The 23,035-nt window shown below is 49.9% G+C and overlaps 1 protein-coding gene across 4 annotated transcripts in view; it reads right to left on the bottom strand.

Annotated features, from left to right (window-relative positions):
* Window positions 1–479: 479 nt before the first annotated feature.
* The window catches only part of SH3BP4 (SH3 domain binding protein 4), a 39,370-nt gene continuing 16,814 nt past the window's right edge, over window positions 480–23,035 (bottom strand). For 2 of the 4 annotated variants that reach the window (XM_074829825.1, XM_074829826.1), the window contains exons 2-7: window positions 20,766–20,925; window positions 19,652–19,732; window positions 15,625–15,834; window positions 10,852–13,214; window positions 3,286–3,474; window positions 480–3,046 (exon numbers count right to left, since the gene is read on the bottom strand). In XM_074829825.1, coding sequence (XP_074685926.1) covers window positions 2,822–3,046; window positions 3,286–3,474; window positions 10,852–13,214; window positions 15,625–15,742 — 2,895 coding nt within the window. In that variant the 5' untranslated portion in view covers window positions 15,743–15,834; window positions 19,652–19,732; window positions 20,766–20,925 and the 3' untranslated portion in view covers window positions 480–2,821. The remainder of the gene's footprint in view (window positions 3,047–3,285; window positions 3,475–10,851; window positions 13,215–15,624; window positions 15,835–19,651; window positions 19,733–20,765; window positions 20,926–23,035) is intronic. The other 2 variants (XM_074829824.1, XM_074829827.1) reach the window with 2 other exon arrangements.

Raw genomic sequence — 23,035 nt, 5'->3', positions numbered from 1 at the left:
ATTTGCCAAGGATGAAATCAAACCATTGTCTCTTCTTCACCCTTGCCAAACTGAAGCCACAGCCAGATACCTAATATTTTACTTTCATGGCTTGAAATCTGAACTCCATTCCTACCAGGAGCACCACAACTGCCTTGGCTAAATACAAGGATGTTTTCTCCACTCAGAAAACAACCAGAAAAGCACCTCTGTGCCAAAACGGAGTATTTTCTCGCTTCAGAAAGTTTCTTATCCAGTGCTTGAACACAAGCAGCATCTTTAGAGGCCAGATCGTTTCCAGTGACTTTCCCGCAGAGAGTACAGGGTGGTAAGGCGTGGAGGAGGAGGATTGGATTGAGATCAGCCCCAGAGGACTGCTGGTTCTAGGTGTGGAAACGTGCTGCAAGAAACACATCATTCCCATGGTGGAAAACCCACTAAATTAATCCCACGCATCAAAGCTGCTTTGAGATGAAGAGACAACAGTAGATGACATCTACTCGGGAGCACTGGAATAGTAACAGCTTTAATCATAATTTTTTTTTTTTCCAAAAACGTTTTTCTTTAAAAAAAGAAAAAAAAACCAAAACCAACAAACAGGAACATTAAATGTTAAGTACAATAACCAGTTACTGCACAAAGGGTGGTAACGCAAAGCCCAGGCAGTAGTTTTGGAGAAGAGCTTGACATTTAGCAGACAAAAGGCATCCAAAGGATGTATGCCCAGTCCTGGCACGTGAGGAGGGACTAAATTTTGGACTGAGGACAAGGACAAATGAATGCAGCAGTCACCCCACTGGCCCCGAAACGTGCTGGCTGTGCTCCCGTGGGTCCCAGGGAGGGTGCATGCCATCGATGAGCTGAGCACGGCATGTTTTAGGCTGCTGCTGAAATGTTAAGATGGGTATACGGAGTACCTGAGGTAGATAGAAAAAACAAGGCGGGGGGAGTTTAAAAAAAAAAAAAAAAAAAGGCTGAAATTATTCAGGGACATCCCTGAAACACAGGAGGCTTGGGGGGTCCCCAGAGCAGCCGTTCTGCAGAGCTCCAGACCTTGCCAGGAGAAAGCTGAGATTTGGGTAAAACCCCAGGAGAAAACCATCCCTCTGCCTGCACGCACACTCTGGCAGGAGGTATTCCTTACTGCAATGGAGATTTCTGCTCGTGCAGGTAAAAATGTGCTTTTAGGGTGCCTTAGGGAAAGAGAAAGGGGACAGATAGTGGTCTTGGCTGCTGACAGACCTTCTCTCTGTGCTATGTTAAATTGCATAGGAAACTCCTTAAAGCCCCTGAGGAGAAATTTAAGGTGCTTTTTACTTCTTGTGGGGTCCGTTGAGAGTAATCGTTTCTGTGGATATGATTTTGGGAAGAGGAAAGGAGACTGTTCCTTCCTGAGGCCGTCATGCCGGCACGATCTGTCGGATGCCTTTCCCATTCTTTGTTTTCTTTTGGGGGGATTAACCTGAAAGAAAAGCATCCTTTAACAACTAACCTTTCCATTGTAGCAGCATTTCACTACGAGAAGACTTTGCACTTAAAATTTTTGTGCAAAAATATTTCCCTCCCATGTAAAATATTTGAAAGCTGGGGAGTGGAAAGAGGAGGGGCGATCATTCAAAAGACTTGGTTATAAAACAAATGGGGGAAAAAAAACCAGGGCACATGGTGATGCAAATATTTAGCTTGTTGGCACCAGGTTTATAGCAAAGACTATTTACAAGTTAAACTGGACTTAGGAACCTTGAAGAGTCCCACTCAAAGCCCTCTGAAATCAATGGCAATGAGCGTTGAGTTGTGTAGCGCATCTGGAACACCTCCAGCGAGCTTGGATTTCAAATTAAGAGAAACTTTTTCTCTTTTCCTTCTTTTTCTTTTGGTGTGTAAAGGGATATGGATGAATTCCCTCCCCTTGTCTGGCCTCCTCCCCAGAGCAGGAGCATCTGGAGTTTGCTGCCGCAGCAGGGTGAGCCACTCTCACCACCCTCCTGGTCCATCTCCCAAGGAGGTCTCTGCTGAACCCCAAACCTCCAGCTTCTTCCAGAGATGTCCTGCAGCACCTTGGTGGGATGAAGCACGAGGGGCAGCAGCCACTTCTCCTGGTTAAAAAATGGTACCCACGCATCTGAAAACAGGCAACGAGCACCTCCCTGTCCGCAAATGAGAAAATGCATGTTTGCAGAGACACGAAAATAAAACAAAAATCAACTAAACAGGTCACAGGGCCTGTGAATTAAAAAAAAAAAAACCCACCCTCCTTTTTGGTGTAAGATGCTTGTTGGGCTGAGGACATCCCGAGTTCATACGGTGCTTTACAGTCACGTCTGGGAGTCTGTCAAAGCCTGACCGTGGTGGTGGGGGAGGGCATTTACTGTGCTTCCTCTTAAAATACGTATTTACATGACTTAAGTTCATCTCAAAAATGATAATTTAAAAGCGGTTTCTACAACATAAAAAACAGTCACAGCTTCCCCCCAAAGTGCTTACAACCTTTACTGCTCATTACAAAAATTAGACTTTTATTTGCAAATGCCTAGAAAATGTGATCTCTTTTGTGATCCCTCCCCACCCTCTTGCCCCCTTTAAAGTTTTTTAGTAAGAAATAGTTTAACTGGTATCAATGCTGTATGAAAAGCCATCCCCTTCTGAGTGCCTTCCCATCAAGGAGGGATGTCTCTTGCTGATTTCCAGTCCTGGTGGAGAACTTGCAAACTTTGGCCTCTTAAAACCCAGGGAGAGCAACCTCCACTTCTTTTTAAAGTCAACTGCTTAAAAAAAAGAGGGGAAAAAAAGCACAGAAAAAAACCCAGCAAATGAGATGTGGACAAAAACATCACGGCAGGAGCTAGATGGCAAAATCCTCATGGTCTTGTGGGCTGAAGGCAGCTGCCCGCAGGATGTCCAAGGAGTTGACGAGGATCAGGGTGCCGGTGAGATGCTTCCAGCGTTTGGTGATGGGGTTCTTCATTTTGTCCAGGCCAGTGTGCAGCTCCTGGATCACATCACGGTAGCTGTCGCCCATCTGGCTGCTCCAGGTGAGAAGGAAGTCATACGCTGGCTTCCACATGGCCTGCAGCGAGGGGGCAGAGGGGATCAGAGCTGAGCCAGGCTGGATGGCCAGTGAGCAAGTGATGCCATCCCCAACACACCCCCATCCCAGAATAAGCACATTCCTGGGAAAAAACACCCCCAAATTTCCCCAGCACACCCAAATCCCTTTTATCCCCCAAGGGTGCCCCAGAAGAACATGCTCTGGAGGTATCTGTGACCCTAGAGGACCCACAGAGACCAAGACCTGTCCACTCCCACCTCGCTGTCCACCGTCCCCATCTTGTCCCGGTGCGGGGCCTCGTAGGCATCCATCTGCTGCTTGGAGACTTTGGCGAGCTTCTCGGCGAGCTCCCTCCAGCGCTGGGCCACCTCCACAGCCGTGGTCAGCAGCACGAAGTCCTGGATGAGCCGGACAACCAGCCCCTGGCAGTCCATTTTCAGCAGGGCCTGAAGGATGGTGGTGAAAACCAAACAAGAAAGTCAAGGCAGGAGGTAGAGGACAGGTGACCCAGGGGACTGTGCAGGGTTGAGAAGCCACCCTAAAAATCTTCCCAGCTCCTTTCTAGCGACAGCTGTTGAAATCAGGCCACCATGCTCAACAGAAGAGGAATCCCATTAATTAAACGAAGCACCCTACCCCTGTTCAACGAGGCTTGCACAGCCTGGACTGGCCAACAGCCTTATTTTCCAGGCAACCCCTCAAGATGTTCAGGCACCAACATAAGCAGTTTAAAGCATCCCAGGGGCTGAGATGAACAGATGTCTTTAATCAAGGTAACTAATCCAGCACGGTCTGTGCAGCTTGCCTCCCCGGCCCCGGAGGAGCACGGATGGGTGGGTATGGGCCAACCAGAGCATTTTGGGATGGGACACAAGACACCAGCCTCGGGAGGAGATGGGCTGAGGTGAGACCCAGCAAAGGGCCAGTTGACAGCACTACAGGACCATCACTCAGCTTGGGATGTTCTCGCTTTTCTCACCACCCCTCTGCCTTCCTGTGCCAGTGCAGAAACCTCCTCCTTCGGTGTCATTTATTGACCTAAAAGTTGAGATTTTCTACAAATGGTTTTGAAGAAGTGGGGAAAAGGAACTGCAGCAGTCACTGTTTTCTAGCAGGAAAAAAGTGACAGAGCAGCTCCTGTCTTCAGGTAGCAAATCACATTAACATCTGCTCAAAGTGGAAAGCAAGGTACAATAGGAGAAAACCCACAATGCAGCCCAGGAAAGGAAGGGTTTAAGTGGCAATTATCAGAGGACAGGATCTGACTGACAGAACCACCATCCCGCTCACCAGGGCTCCCCCAACCTCTGCCAGCACCTGTGGACCTCAACAGCCTCAGCAGCAACCCCAAGTCCCTGGGCAAATCCCACCTCGAACCTCAAATGGCTACAGAAAGGTGCTTTGTATTATGAAACAGGCATCCCCTTTTTAAAAACACAGAAATCAAGCAAACAGGCCCCCGACTATAGTTTGCTAAGTACCCTCTTGTTTTCCTGTGTGGCACCAGCAGACTCAGGATGGTGGCTCCAGGATGGGCGAACGCCAAGGGGTCACTGTTTCAACAGGGGGAATCACTTCAGTAAAGGCAAATCACAGCTCAGGGATGCAGGAGACAGCCCCCCCAAGGGATGCTGAACACCAGTGAGCACCCAAGGAACCACGCTGGCACACGTGTCCCCATCGGGAACATCACCCACACCTCACAACAGCACGGGACTGGTTATTACAGACACCGTGGATGTGGTGGTCCCCAAGCAACCAGAATCCTTCTGCTGCCACGGGTCCTGACATCCTCTGGGCAAACCCCAGCTGGTTTGGCTCTGGGACAGAAGAAGGGTTAAATCCTCACATAGGCAATTTCACAGGGACAGTTGGGGGAAGATGGAAACATCTGAAACCACTCCAGCAATTTGCAAAGCAAATGCATGTTGATTTTCCCCTTATCTGTTTCCAGCTTAAAGCTGGGCTCAAATCTAATTACAGCTGCAGACCAGCATTTGTTTGCTCCTCCAAAGTGCTTACACTGGTTTCCTGTACTAGGAGGGAAGTAATAAACCCTCTTGTTAAGCAAGGAAAATACATTTAAAAGAGCATTAGTGTTTTTTTTTTAAAAAGGGCACCAAGAAGCATTTAGATCTCACACCTGTGCCATAACCACCTCCTCTCCAGCAATGTTACATTACCACCCAACCCACAGATTCACCACCCTCTCTGCAGGCGGAGGATTTGGGATTCAGATGGTCCTAAGGACGGGCAGATTTAGCATCCTCAAACCTGCCTTTCCGCCTGATTGCCTGGGTCCAGTTCCCAAAACAACTGGTATTTAGCAAAGCAGGCTAAATGAGCCACTCTCATCTCTTGTTGGAGGCTGAGCAGGTCGGAGGCAGCGGGAGCAAAGCACGCCGCAGGGGTTAAAACGGATAGAGCTGCAGGAGACGGATTCTCCTGTTCCTTCTGCTGCTCCAAGTAAACAAGAAAACAGCATCAAGTAAAGCAGCTGGGAGAGCCACATAATTGAAACCTGTATAATCACTCTAAGCAGCAGCTTTGGAAGACACGGATTGCTCCCTGCCATGCAGCACATTAACTCTGAAACCTACTGATGGCCACAGAACCACCTACTTCCTGTGCTTTGCCCCTGGTGATCTGAGCTGAGGCGGCTCAACACACACATTACAGGCTGGGGAAAACACAGGAGAGTGGGCAGAGGTGATGGGAGATAGGGACAGCACCAAAGCCAGGTGGGGATGGGATGCAAGAAGGACACATGGCCACTAAGGTCGCAGCCAAAGGGGGAGTGGTAACAGCAACACACTTTTTTTTCAGCCCGGGCACGACTCGCTCCCTCTGACACAGAAATACATGAAAGGTGGGTGGACACAGGCATCCCCTGGAAGCCCTGACTGCCCAGCCAGGATTAGCAGGGCTCACAACAGACTTAATCCTCCAGCAGGTGCTTTTGGGATTACACTCCAACTTCTTTCCATCCTCCTCCCTCGCCCAGCACAAGCTTCCCTGGAGAGCTGGGTACACCCATTGTGTCTCCATCCCTCAGTACCCAGCCGTGCTCCCTGCTGAGGCGTGACCTGGGCTGTGCCTTGCCAGCACCCTCCAAAGCATTTATTAACCTCGGAGCAGCTCCGAGACAACTCCACCAGACTAGCACACAGCAAAGGAGATGGTTTGATATTCAAATCCCAGTTCAAAGCAGCGCAGAAGCGCCTCTACTTAAAAGGCATCCAGGGGAGGCTGAATTTGCATCCCGGCTCTGAAGTGTAGAATCCCATTTCCCATCCTTTAATGATGGAAACCAGCATCTGGAAGAAAGCAAACCAAGCCAGAAAGAACAGGCAACCCCAAAGACCACCTGCAGATGCACAGCCACCCCTGCCCGTGCCCATCACCACAACCTTCATGGTCCTCCAGCCCTGCTCAATCTCCCACGCACAAATATGCAGCCCCCCGCGGTCCAGCTGTGACCCCGATGCGCTCCAGAGGAGCCAGCTGAGCTGGGGAGGGACTTGTTTCTTCCCCATCTTTAGCCAAACTAAAGGAGTAAAAACTCTTTTGCCCCAGGAGCAGAAAGCATCACCAAGTTTACATGTGCCCACCAAGCACAGTGTAAGACCCGCACGGAAGCTGTTATGGAAACGGACTTTTTAAATTAATGATTTTTTCTTAAAATAGCATTTAAATTGGAAAGCACTGCGGGGGGTCCAAGTGTTATCATGCATTAGTCACCCCCCTGAGACATCAGTGGGGGAAGCAGAGATGTGGTTACTGTAAGCAGTAAGTGTCCCATGAACTGCTGCAGGGACAGGAATGTGACCCGAGCGTGGCAGGCACGTGATGTGCCCAAGGTGGCACCGTGCCACAGCCCCTCCCTGGGACCTCTTCAAATGTGGGGAAAAGAGCCCTGGGTGTCCCCAAGGGGTCAGTGAGACCCACTGGGTGAGAGGATGCTCATGCACAGGCTCCATCACCCTCTCCAGGATACAGGTCAGGTTTTTGGCCCAAACATGTTGGCTCTGTACAAGCACTCCCCAAAATAACACTTGATTTAGGCATTAAATATCTTTTACTTGCTTCTCTTGGCTGTCAGCAGCCCCAAAATCACCAGTCATACACATTTAAAATACTGCACTACACACGATCTTAAACACTATTTTTTTTTTACCTAACAGTCAGGCACAGGCTCTGCGGGGCAACTTCCCTGAACATGGTGACCAGCTGGGTGTCAGGGTGCTTAAGGTATCACTTCTGAAATGACACCAAGTGCCATCAGCCACACTCCCAGGTGGCTCGAGGAAGGTACCATCAAAGCAACCACAGGCAGCTGCTTTGTTTTTCCCCAAGAGCAAAACTGCATGGGAGCAAGAACACAGGATCTGCAACTGCTGCACCGGGGATGGGAAGGCAGTAAAGATTTCCTGCCAGCCCCAGAAAATAAAAGTGAGTTGGTTTATACTGTCCATGGAGCAAGGAGCCTGACAACACAACAGCTGGAAGACATCGGTTGCATTTCTGCAGCTTTCTACTGATGGATAGGGGCACAGGGTAAGGCTTACATGTGTTGTACATGAAAAGGCTTTGTTGGAAGCCTGCAAGCAACTCCTCCTCCTTCGGTGCTGCAAGCAACTTGGCCATGCAAAGACAAGCCATGCCCTCCAGAAAACAGCCCCACCAACTTCAGCATGGCGCAGCGTGGTTCCTTAGGGGAGAAATGTTCAGAGTCTATGCATGTGGTGGAGATTTGTTCCCATGAAGACAGAAGACGGGCAGGAGTGAGGCTTTCCCTCCAGACCCAAATTCAGCACAGGGACTACCATTTGCCAGCAGATTGCTTTGGGATGGAGGAGCAAGAGGGGCCTGACATGAGCAACCTTGGGCTGGCATGGTCTGGGCCAGGCAATGGACACCCTGGAGGACAATTAAGGACTGCTTGAGCCCACCAGCAGCTCTTTGGGGTCTGCAGGCAGTATATTTTGGTGGAAGAAAGGCAGCATGCAGACACCTCCAGTCAGAACAAACGATAGAAAACAATGGGGGAAAAAAAATCCCAACATCATCTTCTGTATGATCTTTAGAAGCAGCCTGGAGAAGAAAAAGTTCATCGTTTCCACAGCGCTCTGCTGACACACCCAGCGGCATTCCCAGAAGACCCATGTTTTTCCCAAAGGCAGCGTCTGTTGGAAAGGATGATAAATGCGAATCTCTATAAAAACACCATCTTAAAATTCCAGAGAAAGGGAGAAATGCTGTGTGCCATGACACGTCTAACCCCAGCTCCCAAGGAGCAGGTAGTGCAGCCACTGCATGGCCAGGTACCGTTGGCCCAGCTGCAACGAGGTCTTCTTGCATCTGTGCTTAGGCTTTTTTAGCAAGACTGCCTGTGTACTGCCTGCTTTCGATGGGCAGAGAGGTAGGTTTCTCTTTCTGATGTGATGACTAACTTCTGAGCAATATTCCCCCAGTTACCTTCACACACCACTTGCTAGTGCTAGATTAGAAAAATAATAATTAAATGCAGATTACTTATTAACTAGTCATCATGACCAGGCTTTTCCATGCTTGGCTGCTGGTGCATGGCTCTGCGGCTGCAGTTTTGTGTACTCAATGCTGAAGTCAGATAAGACTGCTTACTATTTCTCCCTTCACAGTCCCTTTGAGAGGAGACAACCAACTTTAAGATGAAATGGCCAGATCAGCACTTAATCCAACCGGTTCTTCTTGCCAGTAGACGGCAGAAAGCGAGTCCATTTGTTACAAATAAAATCAGATTTAAACACAACATAATACATTACTGCTCCATTGTCACCCCCTGAAACATCTATTTTTTAATTTATTTTTTTTTTAAGAACAGGCTCAATCTAATTTCTCCATAAGCTAAGGAGGATTTGACAGCAGCAAGGAGTTTAGAAGAAGAATCATCTTCCACCAGGAAGGGAGCTCATCCTTTATCAACAGGCTCAGACTCACAAATAATAGGAAACAGAGCCAATGCTCAGGATTAGCCTCCATTCAAACAAGAGAAATAAAACCTGCTCTGGGACTCCGCACTCAAGGCATCCCTTGGGGAGTGTGATGTTTTCCTGCCTTACAGCCCTCCCCTTGAGTTAGCTGCTCCCTGAGTATCCAAAGAGCCTTATCCTTCCCTTTGTCTCCCCACTGAGGTCTGGCATAGATTTTCCATGACCTACAGACTGCCTGGGATCCCTGGAGACAAAAGGGAATAAATAAAAGAAACGCTTACAGGTTTGCAAAGCGGTAAGGCAAACAGCACGAAGCCCTTGGAAGCATCCAGCACGAGGAGCACAGATTCCATCCCATCCCATCATTCGCCCAGGCTAATGATTAAAGAAGCAAACCCTCCCTTGAGGGAACCACAGGGCCAGACACCAGCCTTGGCTACCATGGTGGGTATTTTCCCTTCCTGGATGGCCCCAGAAAGAAGAGAGACAACTGCAGATGATGGCCAGAAGAACCCCTCAACACGTTGCTGGCACGACCTGGCACCTGAAAGTCAAAGCTAGAACACTGCCCCACAGGCCACAAAGTGGTACCCAGGCACTGGGAACTCGCTGGACAATATTTCCATGAGTAACAAAGGGCTCCATACTCTTTGTAACACCTTACACCTCATACTCGATCCTCAAATTTCCCCCTTCTTATTAAAGGGAGTTTGGGAAATGAAATACTTCATTTGGCTTCAGTCCTCTTTACCCAGGCTGCCTACTCGTAATGTCATTTTGCATGCTGCTGCCTGCGCCCATCATCGCCAAGCGGAGCTGTCGCTATTCCTTAATTCGATTGGCATTTTAAACCACATGATTTGCTGTAACTCGGTTATCCTGCTTCTGTGGGAGAGCCTGTTAAGAGGCGAGAGCTGCAAATCTCTTCCAGACATTTAGTCCTGTGTTTTCTTTGGCTCACCTCCTGTGAAATGCCAGAAATGATCACGAAGATGATTCCTCATAAGAGACTTCCTAACAGCATCCTAGAAAAACTCACAGGCAGCACTTCCTCAAGTGCCTTTCAGGACAGAAGCAAGCCGTGCATTTCAATTTGCAAACACGGTCCGCAGTTGGATGTAAAGCAACCCAGCTCAGAGGTGCCCTTGTTTTTGCTGCCATTCAAAGAGAGATGGGGCAGACACAACCTGACATTATTATAGGGGAATTTGAGGTTGTTTCATGAAGGCATAGCATCCTTCTTCACAGCAGCTGCAAAACCCCTCTCCAGCGTGCTTTGACATCACTGATGTAAAAGTACGTGACCTGAAAAGTGGCTCGCCTACCCCGCTCCATATAGGAATGAAAAGCTTTTGTGTTTCTTGCCTTTTTTTCCAGTTTTACATCAGTATTGCCTTCAACAATGTATGCTTTGACACTAGAGTTGAGAAGACCAGCAGCTCTCGGCGAACTCCTCAAAGCATGCATCATGGAAAGCTGAAACTTAAATACCCAGCAGCAGGGACCCATCGAGTGCTATGAAAACACTGGACCAAAATCACCTTGATCTTGAGAGGCTTCAGATTAGCTACCTTCCAAAGCAAGCTGCTGGCGGCCCTCACACAACATGGAACTGTGGTATTTCACCCAGTGTCCCTCATTTATGGCCATGATCCCATTAAACCAGGAGCCCACCAACACGTACAACCGCAGGGCTGAACTTCCTCCTGGCTGTGCTGAGCAGCCTGCAGAAGACCTTAAAGACGAACTTCATTTTCTACAGACTGAATTAGGAAACTTCCACCTCCCGTTCACCCTACTCACTCTGCACGGCAGGGAATTAAGACCCCCCTCGTCAGACCTCAGACTCACCGTCATCAGCTCCTTCTGGAAAGATTTCCTCTCCTTGTTCTCAGTGTTGTTACAGTCTTCCTTCAGCTTTTCCAAGACAGAGGCCACTCGCTCCGGCTCACTGTCCAACTCCGCTCGGCAGAAGAACGTGAGCGGAAGGTTCAAGTACCCCAGCGCATCAGCAAAGGACCGCCAGCTGCTGAGGTTCTCCATGAGCAGAGTCCTCACAGAGGCATAGATGTAGGTCAGGAACTTGCAGGGTCTCAGGATCTGCTCGAGCAACAGGCTGGTGGTGAGATCTGGCCCAGAGAAGTAGCTGGGCTTGACCTTCCCAACCACCAGCACGTTTTTGGTGTGCACAAGGCCTATTTTTCCCTGGTAGTAGCCAATATACCACTCCTTGGTCCACAGCTGTCCTTTTAACCTGATCTTCTCCTCACTGAGGAGGGCTATGACATCTCCTTTCTTGTATTCCAGCAAATAGTGGTTCTTGCTTTGCCTCACCACTGTCTTCAGCAGCTTGCCATACTTCAAGCTCAACACTGGCCGGTCCTGAAAAACTGGATACTTGGCGGTGGCAGCCAGAGGTGAAAGGATGATCTTTCCAACCTCGTTCTTCTTGAGGAACCGCCTCTGCCCCATTGGTTTGATGGCACTTTTTGGAGGTGGCTGCGGCGTCTGGACACAGAATTGGGTCAAAATGGCATCCTTGTCATCCTTGACCTGTATCCTTAGCGTGAAGTCTGAGAGCTCGTTGGGGTCGTGGGATGCAATGGGGAAGATAAGGCGGCTGACCTTGCCCAGCTTCATCTGGAAGCCCCGCACAATTTTGGCTTGCTCACTAGCTTTCACCTCGTAGTTAGTCATGTTGGAGAACATGCAGAGCTTGAGGTCTTGAGGACGTGACAGAGCAAACTGATGCTTTCCCCAGAGCTGGAGGGCGACAGGAGCCGGGCTGTGGGACTGTCTTGTGACCTCGTTCACCAGGAGAGTCTTGGGTGCACATTCGTGCCCAAACATGGCCACAACAGTTTTAAAGGAAGGGTGAATGTGTTTTGGGCCATAGACGCCAACCGTGATCTTCTTGCTGATGTAATCCCAAACGGTGTAAGGGTAGAGGATGTTCTGCCCCTGGGCTACGGCCGCGATGTACATGCAAGGCTCCAGGTTCTCCAGCTGCACCTGGATCGTGTCCCCATACGAATAGCTCAGCTGCATCGGCACGTACGGCCCCTCTTTCATGTCGCTCCGCAGGCACTGCAGCCCTACCAAACTCTTGCTCATGACGTCATTCTTGATCTCTGCTGACACTTTCATCTCCAGAATGATGAAGGTTTTCACCTCCATGTTGCTGAGTTTGATCTGCAGCACTGGGCTGATGGTGCTGCACTTGTCACTGTTCAGCTCCAGTGGTGGATCCAGCATCGCTTTCATGGAGATCTGCTGTGTTTCTCCAGGGCACACGTGACCCTCTGGCACGTGGATGCTGATGTTGGTGTCTGGAAGCTGAACGGCCCCACCAGAGCTATCCAGCTTGCAGACAATGTTGGTCTCCACTGGTTGTGTCTGACCCCAGCCAGGATTTTGACCAAGCAAATCCAAGTCATGGCAAGACCGAGCCAGCTTCCTGTGGTTCAGCCATGCTGTTCTAAAATCTTCCCGGCTCTGGAACTGCTCAGGGGTGGGAGACTTCAAACCACTGAAGAAACCCGATGATGCTGGAGCATCTGACTTGGCCTGAAGAACGGACAGTTCGGACAAACTGTAGGAGCGTTTACTTCTGAAGAAGGGGTTGTCCCTTTTCACAGGCTGTTCCAGATCCAGCCTGTTTGTGGATGGAAACTCATCAAAAATGTTACCCAAGCTGCTATTAGTGGCCGAACTGGAAACCGCTGAAGTAGGAGCTGCTGTGTCAAAGAGCAGCAAGTCAACGGCGATGTTAGAGTTGGACTCTTTGTCCGAGCTGGGCGCTGTTTGCAAATTCCCATTCAGAAATGGGTTTGTCTGGACTCCATTCAAGAACGGGTTGTTATTGTAGGTTTTTGCAGAGTTCCTTTTCGTGTCAGTCCATTCTCCCAGCAGGTCTAACTCCTTGACCCCCTCGTCAGGGCTCTCCAGTAGATTGTCTATCATCCCGCTGTCCGTTAAGGAAGAGTTGCGGTAGTTCACAGGCTGGACGTAGGAGGAAGGGATGTAACCCATTTCCGTGGTGTTGTGAGCGTACCACCACTCACCTCCTGACGTGTCTAAGACATAAAGGTGGTCCCCCTTAGAGAACTTCAAAGTGGTGAAATTAGTCGGACAGTAATCTTTGATTGCTATTACTTCCTTCGCATTTCCAAAGGACGTGGGATTGTCAACCAGCAAGGCACTAGGAGAAGGCACTGCAAAGCCAAGAAGAAAACAGCCCTGTAAGCAATCCACAAGAGAGACACAACTTACCTGCAATCATTTATTTCAGGTCAACAAACGGAGCTACTTTAAGCTGCGAAGTAAGGTAGCTTTATAACCTCTCAAACGTGCAGGTATTTCCTCCCACTTCGCCCTAAAAGTTTTAAACAAAACTTCTCCCTCTGCTACTTCTGATACGTTCACCTTGCTCTTCCCCAGAGGGTTTGTGATCTAAAGGGATGGGCATTGACACAGCTGGGAAGAGCAGCAGGAGCAGAGACAGGAGCAGCAGTAGCTTGTTATCCTCCTGATGCAGTCAAGTGCCTTAGCAACAAGCCTCCCCTTGATGTAGGGCCCCATACAGCTGCTCCTGTACGAGGCACCAGCATCCCACAGCCTTGCTAATCCCCCTGATGAGTGATGCACAAGAAGACGTGTTGGAGGGAGTTTTAAGGGAGTGGGAGTCGCTTCTTATCAGCTGTCCTTTTCACCTGGGGTGTTGGGAGCTAAGCTCCTATGGGCACATGCTAGAGTGGCAGGCACCCCCTGAAGTGTTCACAGTTAAGATAACAGAAGTTAATTACGGGGGGTTCTCAACAATTGCTGCAAGGGAATTATCCTACCAGTTTGCTCAGCGGTATCTCAAGGTCTTTGGCCACTGGCTCTTTAGCACGGCCGTTGCACTCTCCATGCAAATAGTCATCTGCCTGCTGCTGGCAAATGCCTTCCCTTCAAAGAGATTGTATGATAACCCAAGGTAACATAAACCCAAGATAATATTCAGCACAGGCTAAAAGTGCTCTCACTCTGCCACAACCCCTCTCCTGCACATGTGAAACATGTTTCAGTGTAAGAAACAACTAAGGGCACATCATACACCTACTTTTTCACATCACACCAGCCAAAAAACCCAGCAGCTCGCTCCTTTTACATAGCACCTGTATTTCAAAGCTCCTCAACAAAAACTAACTCCATTCCTGAAGAAGCTTGTGTAGTTTGAACCCTCAGAAAGAAGCACAGCATCGCCCTCCTGCAGTGCTGCCGCGGTCCTAGCAGCATCTTCAATCTCCCTTTCAGCGGTGCCAGCTGAAAGTCATTTTGCCAAGGGGATCCCAATTACAAGAAAAACAGCTGGGTCAAGCCCGCAGATACTCACACTGTCACCATACTTATTGGTTTTGCTCTCACTTTTAGGACCTATTTCTGTAAAAAGCACTATAAACAAGCTGCAGGTGATGTTACATCAACATTCAAATATGTGTTATCTCGCTTGACAGACATATGAAAACAAGGAGAGCTGGATTTTTACCAACAGGGAACTGCAAGAGAACTGGAACAACACCTGCTTCAGGAGGCTCATGAACTCTCTGGAGGGAAGAGGGGAATTTAAGAAACACAGGAAGCCCCTAAAATCCCAGAGACAAAGGGATGGCAGATCAGATTACGCATGCCTGTGGTCACTAGCTGCAGGCTGGCAGCACTTCTCAGACACAGAAACTACAAGGCAAGGGAAGACACAGATGAGTGAAGGAAAAGTCTTTAAAAATATGCTGGGGATCAAATATTAAGAAGTTTGTACACGTCCTAAACAACTCATCGTTAATCCACTTCCTCCACCACCAGGTAGGCAAAGCCATGAGGACATTTATTCAGCATAAAACTATTATATAAAGTCTGTACTGAAACTATTTTGCTGCCCTGGTAGGAAGCCACCGTTAACCACAGCACTACAGCCAGAGCTGTCTGCAGGACGGGGCATTTTTGGTCTCCCCATCCCTTTGGATCAGATGGGGTGTCCTCCCCAAGCTGTGCACGGAGCTGGCACAGCAGCAGGGTTAACAGGGATGTGCTGGTACCAGCAAACCCCTTGGAGAATATGAGTAATTCCTATTTTTGAATTAAAAACAACCTAATTTGCAGAGAGAGAGTGTTTGATGTTCGGGTCTCTTCTTGCTAGGCCTGCAAAAGCAATTGCTTTTGTGCATGTTTATTTTTAAAGGCCCTTGGCACATGCTAACTTCCACCTAGAGTTATTTCTTGGGATCCATTTCTGCCAGGGGAACAGTAGTTCCCCTCTCACCTGAACACAGCTTTTATGCTGGGTAAGGTAAATACAGCTAAAGAAAAAGCAATAAAAGGAAGAAAAAGGATTATTCAAACAACCTGCAAGCTCCCAGCTCTGGGAAAGGGGAAAACAAACCCTTGCAAATCACTCTGTTGCTGTCACCTCTTGGCTGCTGCCTCTCCTGGTGTCAGGTCCACACCCATCAGCGCTTGCTGCTCTTCCCCATCAGCTGCTGTCTGCTAATTACTAACCAACCCCTCCTCCTGCACCCCAGGGGCGAGAAGATGCACCTAACCGAGGAGGGGGGGACCGTCCCAACCCACCCCGTGCCCCCGCACCTTTGACGTCGCAGAGGCTGGTCTCGGCGAAGCCCTCGCCGAGGTCGATGAGGGTCCCCTCCGACTTGCACCGCGGCAGGCCGCCCGAGTTGGCCGCCCGGATCCTCTGTGCTGCCATCTCCGGCCCAGCCGACCCCCGTGGTCCCAGGGAGCGCTAGGTGGCCATGGCCCCTCCGCGAGCAAAGCTGGCTATGGGGACCCCAGCATCACCTGGGAGAAAGAAACAAACCCCAGCACGTTAGCAAAGGCTTCAGGTCCCACCACGCCACCCACGCGCCGCCGCCGTTCTCCGCAGGCACAGGCTGTGGTGCCGATACAGGAGCACACCCTCATGTTTTCCTTAAAGCATCATGAAAGATAACTAGGGTGCTCCTAGTAAGCACGGCACTGCCTACAAATCACTGAGGGCTTTGGATAGCGAGGACAATGCTACGTCTGGCCCCAACCCTGTACAAAGCAGCCCACTTGCCTTTAAGAGTTATTTAGGGATATGTTGCTCTCAGGCTCATCCATTGGTCCTTCTCCCCATTTCATAAGAGCTTTCAGGGTGTTTGCACATTTCTATAATACATATTTATGAAACCATCAAGCATGCAGATGCTGTTGGAGCCCAGGGCAGTGGTTAGTGAGCGTGGAGGGCTCACAGGACTGGGCTTTTTGCGTGTTCAACCCGGTCATCACTCTCTCCCACTGCAGCACCACAATCTCCTAAGATAGGGACTGGCTCTTCCCGCTTGCTCCTTGCATCCCTCCCCTCGCCCAGCCAATCAGGCAAGGACCAAGCACAGAAACATCCCTTCTTCCACCAACTGCCCTGCTTCACTTGAGCAAAAATAAAAATAAAGAGTTTTTTCTCTTTTTTTTTTTTTTTTTTTTCCCCAGAAATGTTTGCAGAAACACTTCCAGAAACCTTGTGGAAGAGCAGCTGCATCAGGATACCAGAGCTGAGAGGAAAATTAACCCAATTTCCCACTGCCCACAGAATATATCGGCACTTCAACCAACGTAGCGGCTGATGCAAGCGCTGGTAAGACTGCTTCTGGTGTCACCCATGTCCTCTAGAGCCTGGAGGGTGGCCAGAAAGGCCAAGAGCATGTGGGCGAGCAGGTAAGCCTGGTGCCTCTCCGCTAGCTGAAGGCAAGGCTGGAGCACAGAGCCAGGTTCGCACCAGGGAGCAGGTACGTGGTCCGATGTACCTGACATCCTGGTAAATCCTGCCATCCAGCATCCCTACAGACATCCCTACATCCTGCTCCCTGCAAACCTGCCATGAAACTCCAGCCTGGCTGCAAAGCACCAACAGCTCCTAAAAATAAAGCCCTGGGCAATTAAAAGTTATATCCGAATCCCCTGCTTTAGTCTCGCGCCCAAAGGGCTTTTCATCCGCTCCTAACACTGTTTTTCCTTTCTCCCCCTCTCATGCCATTTATTTTTTTTTTGCTCCCTCTGCTTGAAAAATCAGATCAAGCAGAAAATAACCCCCAAACCCAAATTCCTCACGTGGGAATACGGAGCTGATGAAAACATGAAGACAAGCGCCGAATGCTTTTGCTGCAGCTGGCTGTTATTAAATCAGCGGGTGTCTCTCCAATGGGCACAGCAAGCCCTGAAGGATTCGGTGCCCTTTTCTGGAATGCAGTAAGAGGAAATTTGCAGGGGAGAGCCTGAGCAGGAGATACTCCAGCCTGCTTGAAATGCTTCCCAAGCCATCCCCTGGGCCGGTATGCTGGGAATGCAGTTAGCTGGAAGGGATGCACCAGGCTCCAGCCAGAAAAGGGAAAGGAGAACTTGTGTGCAAACACTTTTCCCTTTGAGAAGAGCATTGTTTTGGGTTCTGCTGGGAGCACTCCAAGGGGAGAGGGCTTGGCAGGCATTAAATACAGAGAAACCAGGCTTTGAGTCAAGACTGTCCTTATCAGAGCCGGGCCAGGTAAAACAGGGTACTTGGAGCCGCCGTCAGCAGCAAGAAAAAGCAATAAGCAGTCAGTTTGAAAGAAGGAAGGGAGGAAAGATGCTCTCGTTAGCTAGTCTGGTTCCCCACCCATCCAGCTCACCCCTTTGCAAAGCACCACCACGATGTGTTGTTTCTCATTAATGCGAGGCGCTGTTTGGGATTGCACGTTTTCCAGCAAAGACCCTAAACACTTGCTGCCTCCCCCTAAAGAGACCCTGCAGACACTAGGTGGGCTCTCGTAGGGTTTTCTTCCTCCCTAGCTGGAGGGTTCAAGCTCTCCCCAGCTACACAGGCAAAAAATCCAGCACGAGGTACACAGTGTTGTCATCACAGAAATAGCTCAAGCGGCAAAGTTTTCACCAATTCTAGCAATTCTTGCACACAATCCTGCTGAAAAACAAAACCACTTTGACAGCCCAAAGGTCACCCTTGCTTGGCGAGCACTGCACAAAGCAAGAAAGAAACCAGGGACAGGTAGGTGATTTCTCCCATGAATCAAAGTGCAAGCCATGAATATATTTTTAAACACCTGCCTGGTAGTCCAGTGCCAAATAAATTTTTATACGAATCATTACAGCCGTGCACTGACAACTCTCACCAACGTATCCACACGCCTCACAGTGCCTGGCATTTGCAGGGATGCTCCCCCATACTCAATTTATGCAACTATACGGGAAGCTTTATGCTAAAGGTCTGGACAGATGTGACTGTGTGGAAAAAGATGGAAAAATCCCCCCTACGTACACCCTATAGTCTCAAAAGGCAGCAAGAACGTACATCAAAACGAGCGATTATAAAAAGGTATTTCCTCTCCTGAAAGCAGCATCTTGCCTACGTCTCAGTGCATCCCGGATGCAGTAACGCTCTCACACACAGGAAGGGATGTGGGTGCATGCCCCCCCATGGCTGGACGTGGGGTGGGAGTCATGTTTTGGAGCTGACAGTCCCAGGGGACAGACCCGAGATGTTTCTGAATGCAGAGGCAGGACAGATAACCAGCAAGCCTTCAAACTCGGGCTATGTGAGAATAAAAGGGGACAGTCAGGAGTAGGGTGGTGGGAAACAAGGGTGGACCGGGCAATATTTGTTTAGAAATCACTTCTGCAGCCACGGCTGAGACAATGGTCTGCAAACTCCTCTGAAAGCACTTTAAATATAGACTAGGATTAAATATAGACTAGGAAAAACCCAGCCCCATGTGTTTACCCAAAGCCATAAACAGTATCTGAAATGAATGGCGGGGTGGGGGGGAGGGAAGGAAACCGGTGAGCAACCAGAGCTCGCCCCACACGCGCGAGGCAGGCGACAGCATCTCGTCATGCAACCAGCTCAAAGGCACCCGCACCCACTTTTCACACCATTTTTTTTTTGCCTCCCACGAGGGAAAGGCAATGCTGCAGGGTAAAAATCCAACCGTGCAAGCCAGGAGGACCTGCTGCGTGCTTCCCCTACCCTGATGACTCCAACAGGCAGCTCTGCAGGCAGCATGAAGGCAGCAGCTGCCCGAGTCAGGGCTCCATGATGGTTACACCCCGTGTACCAGCCACATCACTATTCTTTCCAAAATCCTAAATAGGCTTTGCTGAGGGTTGGGCAAAGCTTTAGGGAAGCCCCAAAAAGCACATTCCCGTGGCTGCTGGCTGGCACCCCATGAGTCCTCACTGGCTTCCTGGGGCGCAGAAGCAGCAGGGATGGTGCTGCCCTCGGACCAGCATGGTGGGGGGCTGCAGGGCTTCTGTCTGGACACCCCTGGCTCCGGGCACCCCTGTCACCTCCCCTCCCCATCTGCTGGGCTTCTGCTCTCCAGGGACATCACGAGACACCCATCCTGTGAGTCACTGGTCAGGGGAACAGCAGAGCTGTCTTCCGCAGGGACTTGCGGAGCACGGATTTAACATTGCATTAGCTGGGGCTATGAGTAAGGTTTTGGGGGAAGGACAGATGGGACATGCAGACAGATCTAGCTGTGCCCCTCTCTGCAGAGAAGCTGGCTACTTCTCAAGGTGTAGAAACGCTGTTGTGAGCAAGCTGGGCAGTAGCGAGGATTTCCAGGGGCTTGAATCAGTGCTCTACCTGCTCCTGGATCTCCTCTCCACCAGGCACAGAGCAGCAGCAGGTTTAGGGAGGGTCTAGGGCTGGTGATGGTGTTAGCACCTATTAAAAAAAACACTCATTAAAACCTATTTTAAAAAAAACAACCCAAAGGTCTTTTTCCCGCAGCGTCTGAGCACACAGCATTCAGCTTTCTAACGGCAGCATTTCCCAATGTGCAGTGGCACAGAAAAGGTCAAAAATAACTTCTGCAAACTGTCTGGTATGGCTTAGCCCAGCAACCCAACCGCAGGCTTTCCCCTCCTGGCCCTGCAGACCCAGGGGAGCCCCCCAAGACCTCCCAGCACAGGCTGATGGTGGCACTGCGGGGCTGGCAGCATAGCCTCATCCTCCCCAGTGCTCCCAGCTCCATCCATCATGCCAAGCTGGTCCTGATGGGATTAAGGTATGGACCTACCTCTGTCCAGACACCGAGCTATAAATCAAAGACATAGCACGTGCATCCAGCCATGCTGAAGGGGGTTAGCAGAGAAAAGCAATCCCAGGAAAAATACTGGCAGCATTAAGGCCCATGTCTGTGAGCAAAGAAATGCAATAAAAGCATGGGAACACCTAAAAGAGCAAACCCTGAGGGCAGGAAGCAGGATCTGCTGCTGGCCAAGGCGGGTCTTCTCCAACAAGCACTGACTGCAACCTTGTGTAGCGGGGAGAGGATCCCTCAAAAGCCTCAATGATGGAAAACCCCTGAGTGCCAAGAATTTGGGCTGATAAGACCCGGCAGGGCTGGTAGGGCTGGGCCATACCAAGCACCATCGGGGCTGGAGATGGAGCCAGGTCCTACCCCGTGCAGGGCAGTCCATGGTACCTGCCACCAGCAAAGGGAGGACCGATGCATGTCCCTGGCCATCCCACACCTCCCAGCCCTCCCTGGAGCTCAGCCAAGCCAGGGAGTGAAGGGTCCATCCCACCGTGACACGCACGTGTCCATGGGAAGCATCAAGAACAGGAGCCACCATGACACAAGACAGGTCAACCTTGCAACAACTACCATACCTGCACGCCTGTTCTCCCTAGGTAACTCATAAAAAGCCCCTCAAGCCCCACGGTACGAGTTCAGGGGAAATCTTCCACCTACCCTTGGCCACAAACTGAAAGGTGGGAAGAGAAGAAAGAGCTGCTCATCAATCACTCATCATCCTCTTCCCATGCCAAAGCCAAGACCAACTGCAGGCACTTGTTGCTAATGGCTTTTAATTTGCCTTTTCCTTCTCCAAAGTCAAGCTCCTCTGGCTCTCCTACAAAAACAGAAGTGTTTTTGGAGGTTTCTTTTAAAAACAGTCAGCTTTGCTTAAATTACAAGTGAATTGCACTTTTTGTAGCTACAAATTCATTTCCCAGAGCCACAGTGCTACCCACAGAGCGCATTCATCCTACACAATGAATTTACTCAAAATGTTGCTTTTATCACAGTCACAAAACCTTAAGTAACTCAATACCACGGAAGCAGCCGCAGAAGAGACTCCTCCTGGAAACCCAGAGGACATGCACAGGGGACACCCCAGCCCTGAAGGAGCTGATGACTGCCTGCTCAGGGGTAGAAGATGCGCCTGGGAACACCAACACAAACCAGATTCTGTCACTGCAATGTGCAATGGCCTCCAAGAGAGACCATTTGGGGCCCTTTTTTTTTGCTAAAATTGCCAAATTTTAGCAAAAAATCTAATTTAGGAACTTGGATTTGCCCTGAAGATTCTTCACCTTCAAGAGCTTCCTCCTGATTACGCTACAACACAACCTTGACCATTGGGCTTAAGTTGCTCAACACACTTCCATCCAGGAGAAAATGATCTGATCGTCTAGAGATTTGTCTTGCTTCTTCCATGCTTGTATTAACAGATCCTCCAGTGCATACCAGGTGAACAACACAGCATCCTCTGAATCGGTAACAGCAGCACTAGGCCCTCTGCAGCCTCCTGAGAAGTCTGGGACAGCTTTTGAAACTGCTGGTGGCCTCTTGCCACCCATGCTGGCACAGTGGACAGGTTGGATGTTCTTGCAGCTCATCTCTGAGGTCAGTCCCTGAAGGATGGATTTGTGGCTGACTCCCCACTTCCACAAGTGGCCATGTAGTGTATCCATCACTTGCTGCAAGCAAATGTGAGGGTGGTATGGCCCAAGGTTCTCTCAAGGAACATGCAGCGCTGGGAAAGACCACCTTGACTGTGGTGTATCCCCATCACTTACATCCACCAAATGACCCCCTGCAATCATTGCAGGACACCATGGACCTGCAGTACAATGAGCTATCTTGTGGCCATGGAATGCCTCCAAGGGTCTCCAAACATTTGGTGGTAGCTGCGTGCCAGCAGGGAACGATGGGTTTTCATTAAGAGGGAGAATGGGATGATTCCTCCTCCCTCTTCTCTGTCCTGGAGACAAAGCATCTCAGCTCCCCATGATCCTGACCTCTTCAGTAAAGGAGTTTGAGCCTTGTTGGTGAAGATGGGTGGGGAAGAGCTGGCTGCTATTGTTTTTTTCTCTTGAAAAGCCTGGGCCAGGCATTTTGCATGTTCCATGCCAGCAGTGCTGCATACCCTAGTGATTCCTGACCTTGTCGCCTTCCTCTTATCTCCTCCTCCTCCTTTGTTACTTATGTTTGCAAAGCTGATGCTTTCATCTTCAAAAAAAACCCAACAAACCCAACCAAAGGTAAACCACCCCTTAAGACAACACAAAACACAAACTCTTTGTACCAGAAAGAACACGTTAGCATGAGCTCATGTACGTCCCCAACAAGCCTTGGAGCTGCCGATACATCACAACAGAAGTTGTGTCATTTTTGTACCTTTTCTAACAAAAGGAAAGGGACTTGAAGAAATATCGGGACCTCCCACCCCTCTCATTTCCCAGGGGTTTGCTTTGGACCTGATCTCCACCGTGCGTGGCCAGTGGCAGGGATGCTCGCAGGCAGCATCCCTGCTTGGGCATGGTAACGGCAGCAGAGCCGGCTGGAGAGCACAGCCCTGTGCTACGCCATCCCCTCCAGCCCCTGCCAAGCCCTATGGAAAAGTCCTGCCCGCAAGCTTAAGCTTGGCTCAGCTCCCGCTGGCTGAGCCTGCTGCCAGGCGAGGGCAAGCCAAACACGGCAGGTTTGATGGGGCAGAGGTAGAAGGGATAAAAAAGAAAAAAAAAAAAGTAATTACAGCTAAATGTGTGTTGCCAGTGTCTGCTGGCACCTGGGGTCCGCTACAGCCTCGCAGATGGGGATGTCACCCTTCGTGAGTGAAGCAGGAAGGATGGGAAAGTTTCCTTTTATAGCAACGACTTTGGAGCACGAGTCCTGTTGGATATCCATCTCCAGCGCTGACTTTCAAGGGGCTCTATAAATATAGGTTAGGTATCTTT

This window comes from Strix aluco, chromosome 6, assembly GCF_031877795.1.
Source record: "Strix aluco isolate bStrAlu1 chromosome 6, bStrAlu1.hap1, whole genome shotgun sequence".
Taxonomy (NCBI): domain Eukaryota; kingdom Metazoa; phylum Chordata; class Aves; order Strigiformes; family Strigidae; genus Strix; species Strix aluco.
Note: the sequence above shows the minus strand (reverse complement) of the source record. Positions and strands in the feature narration are given on the sequence as shown.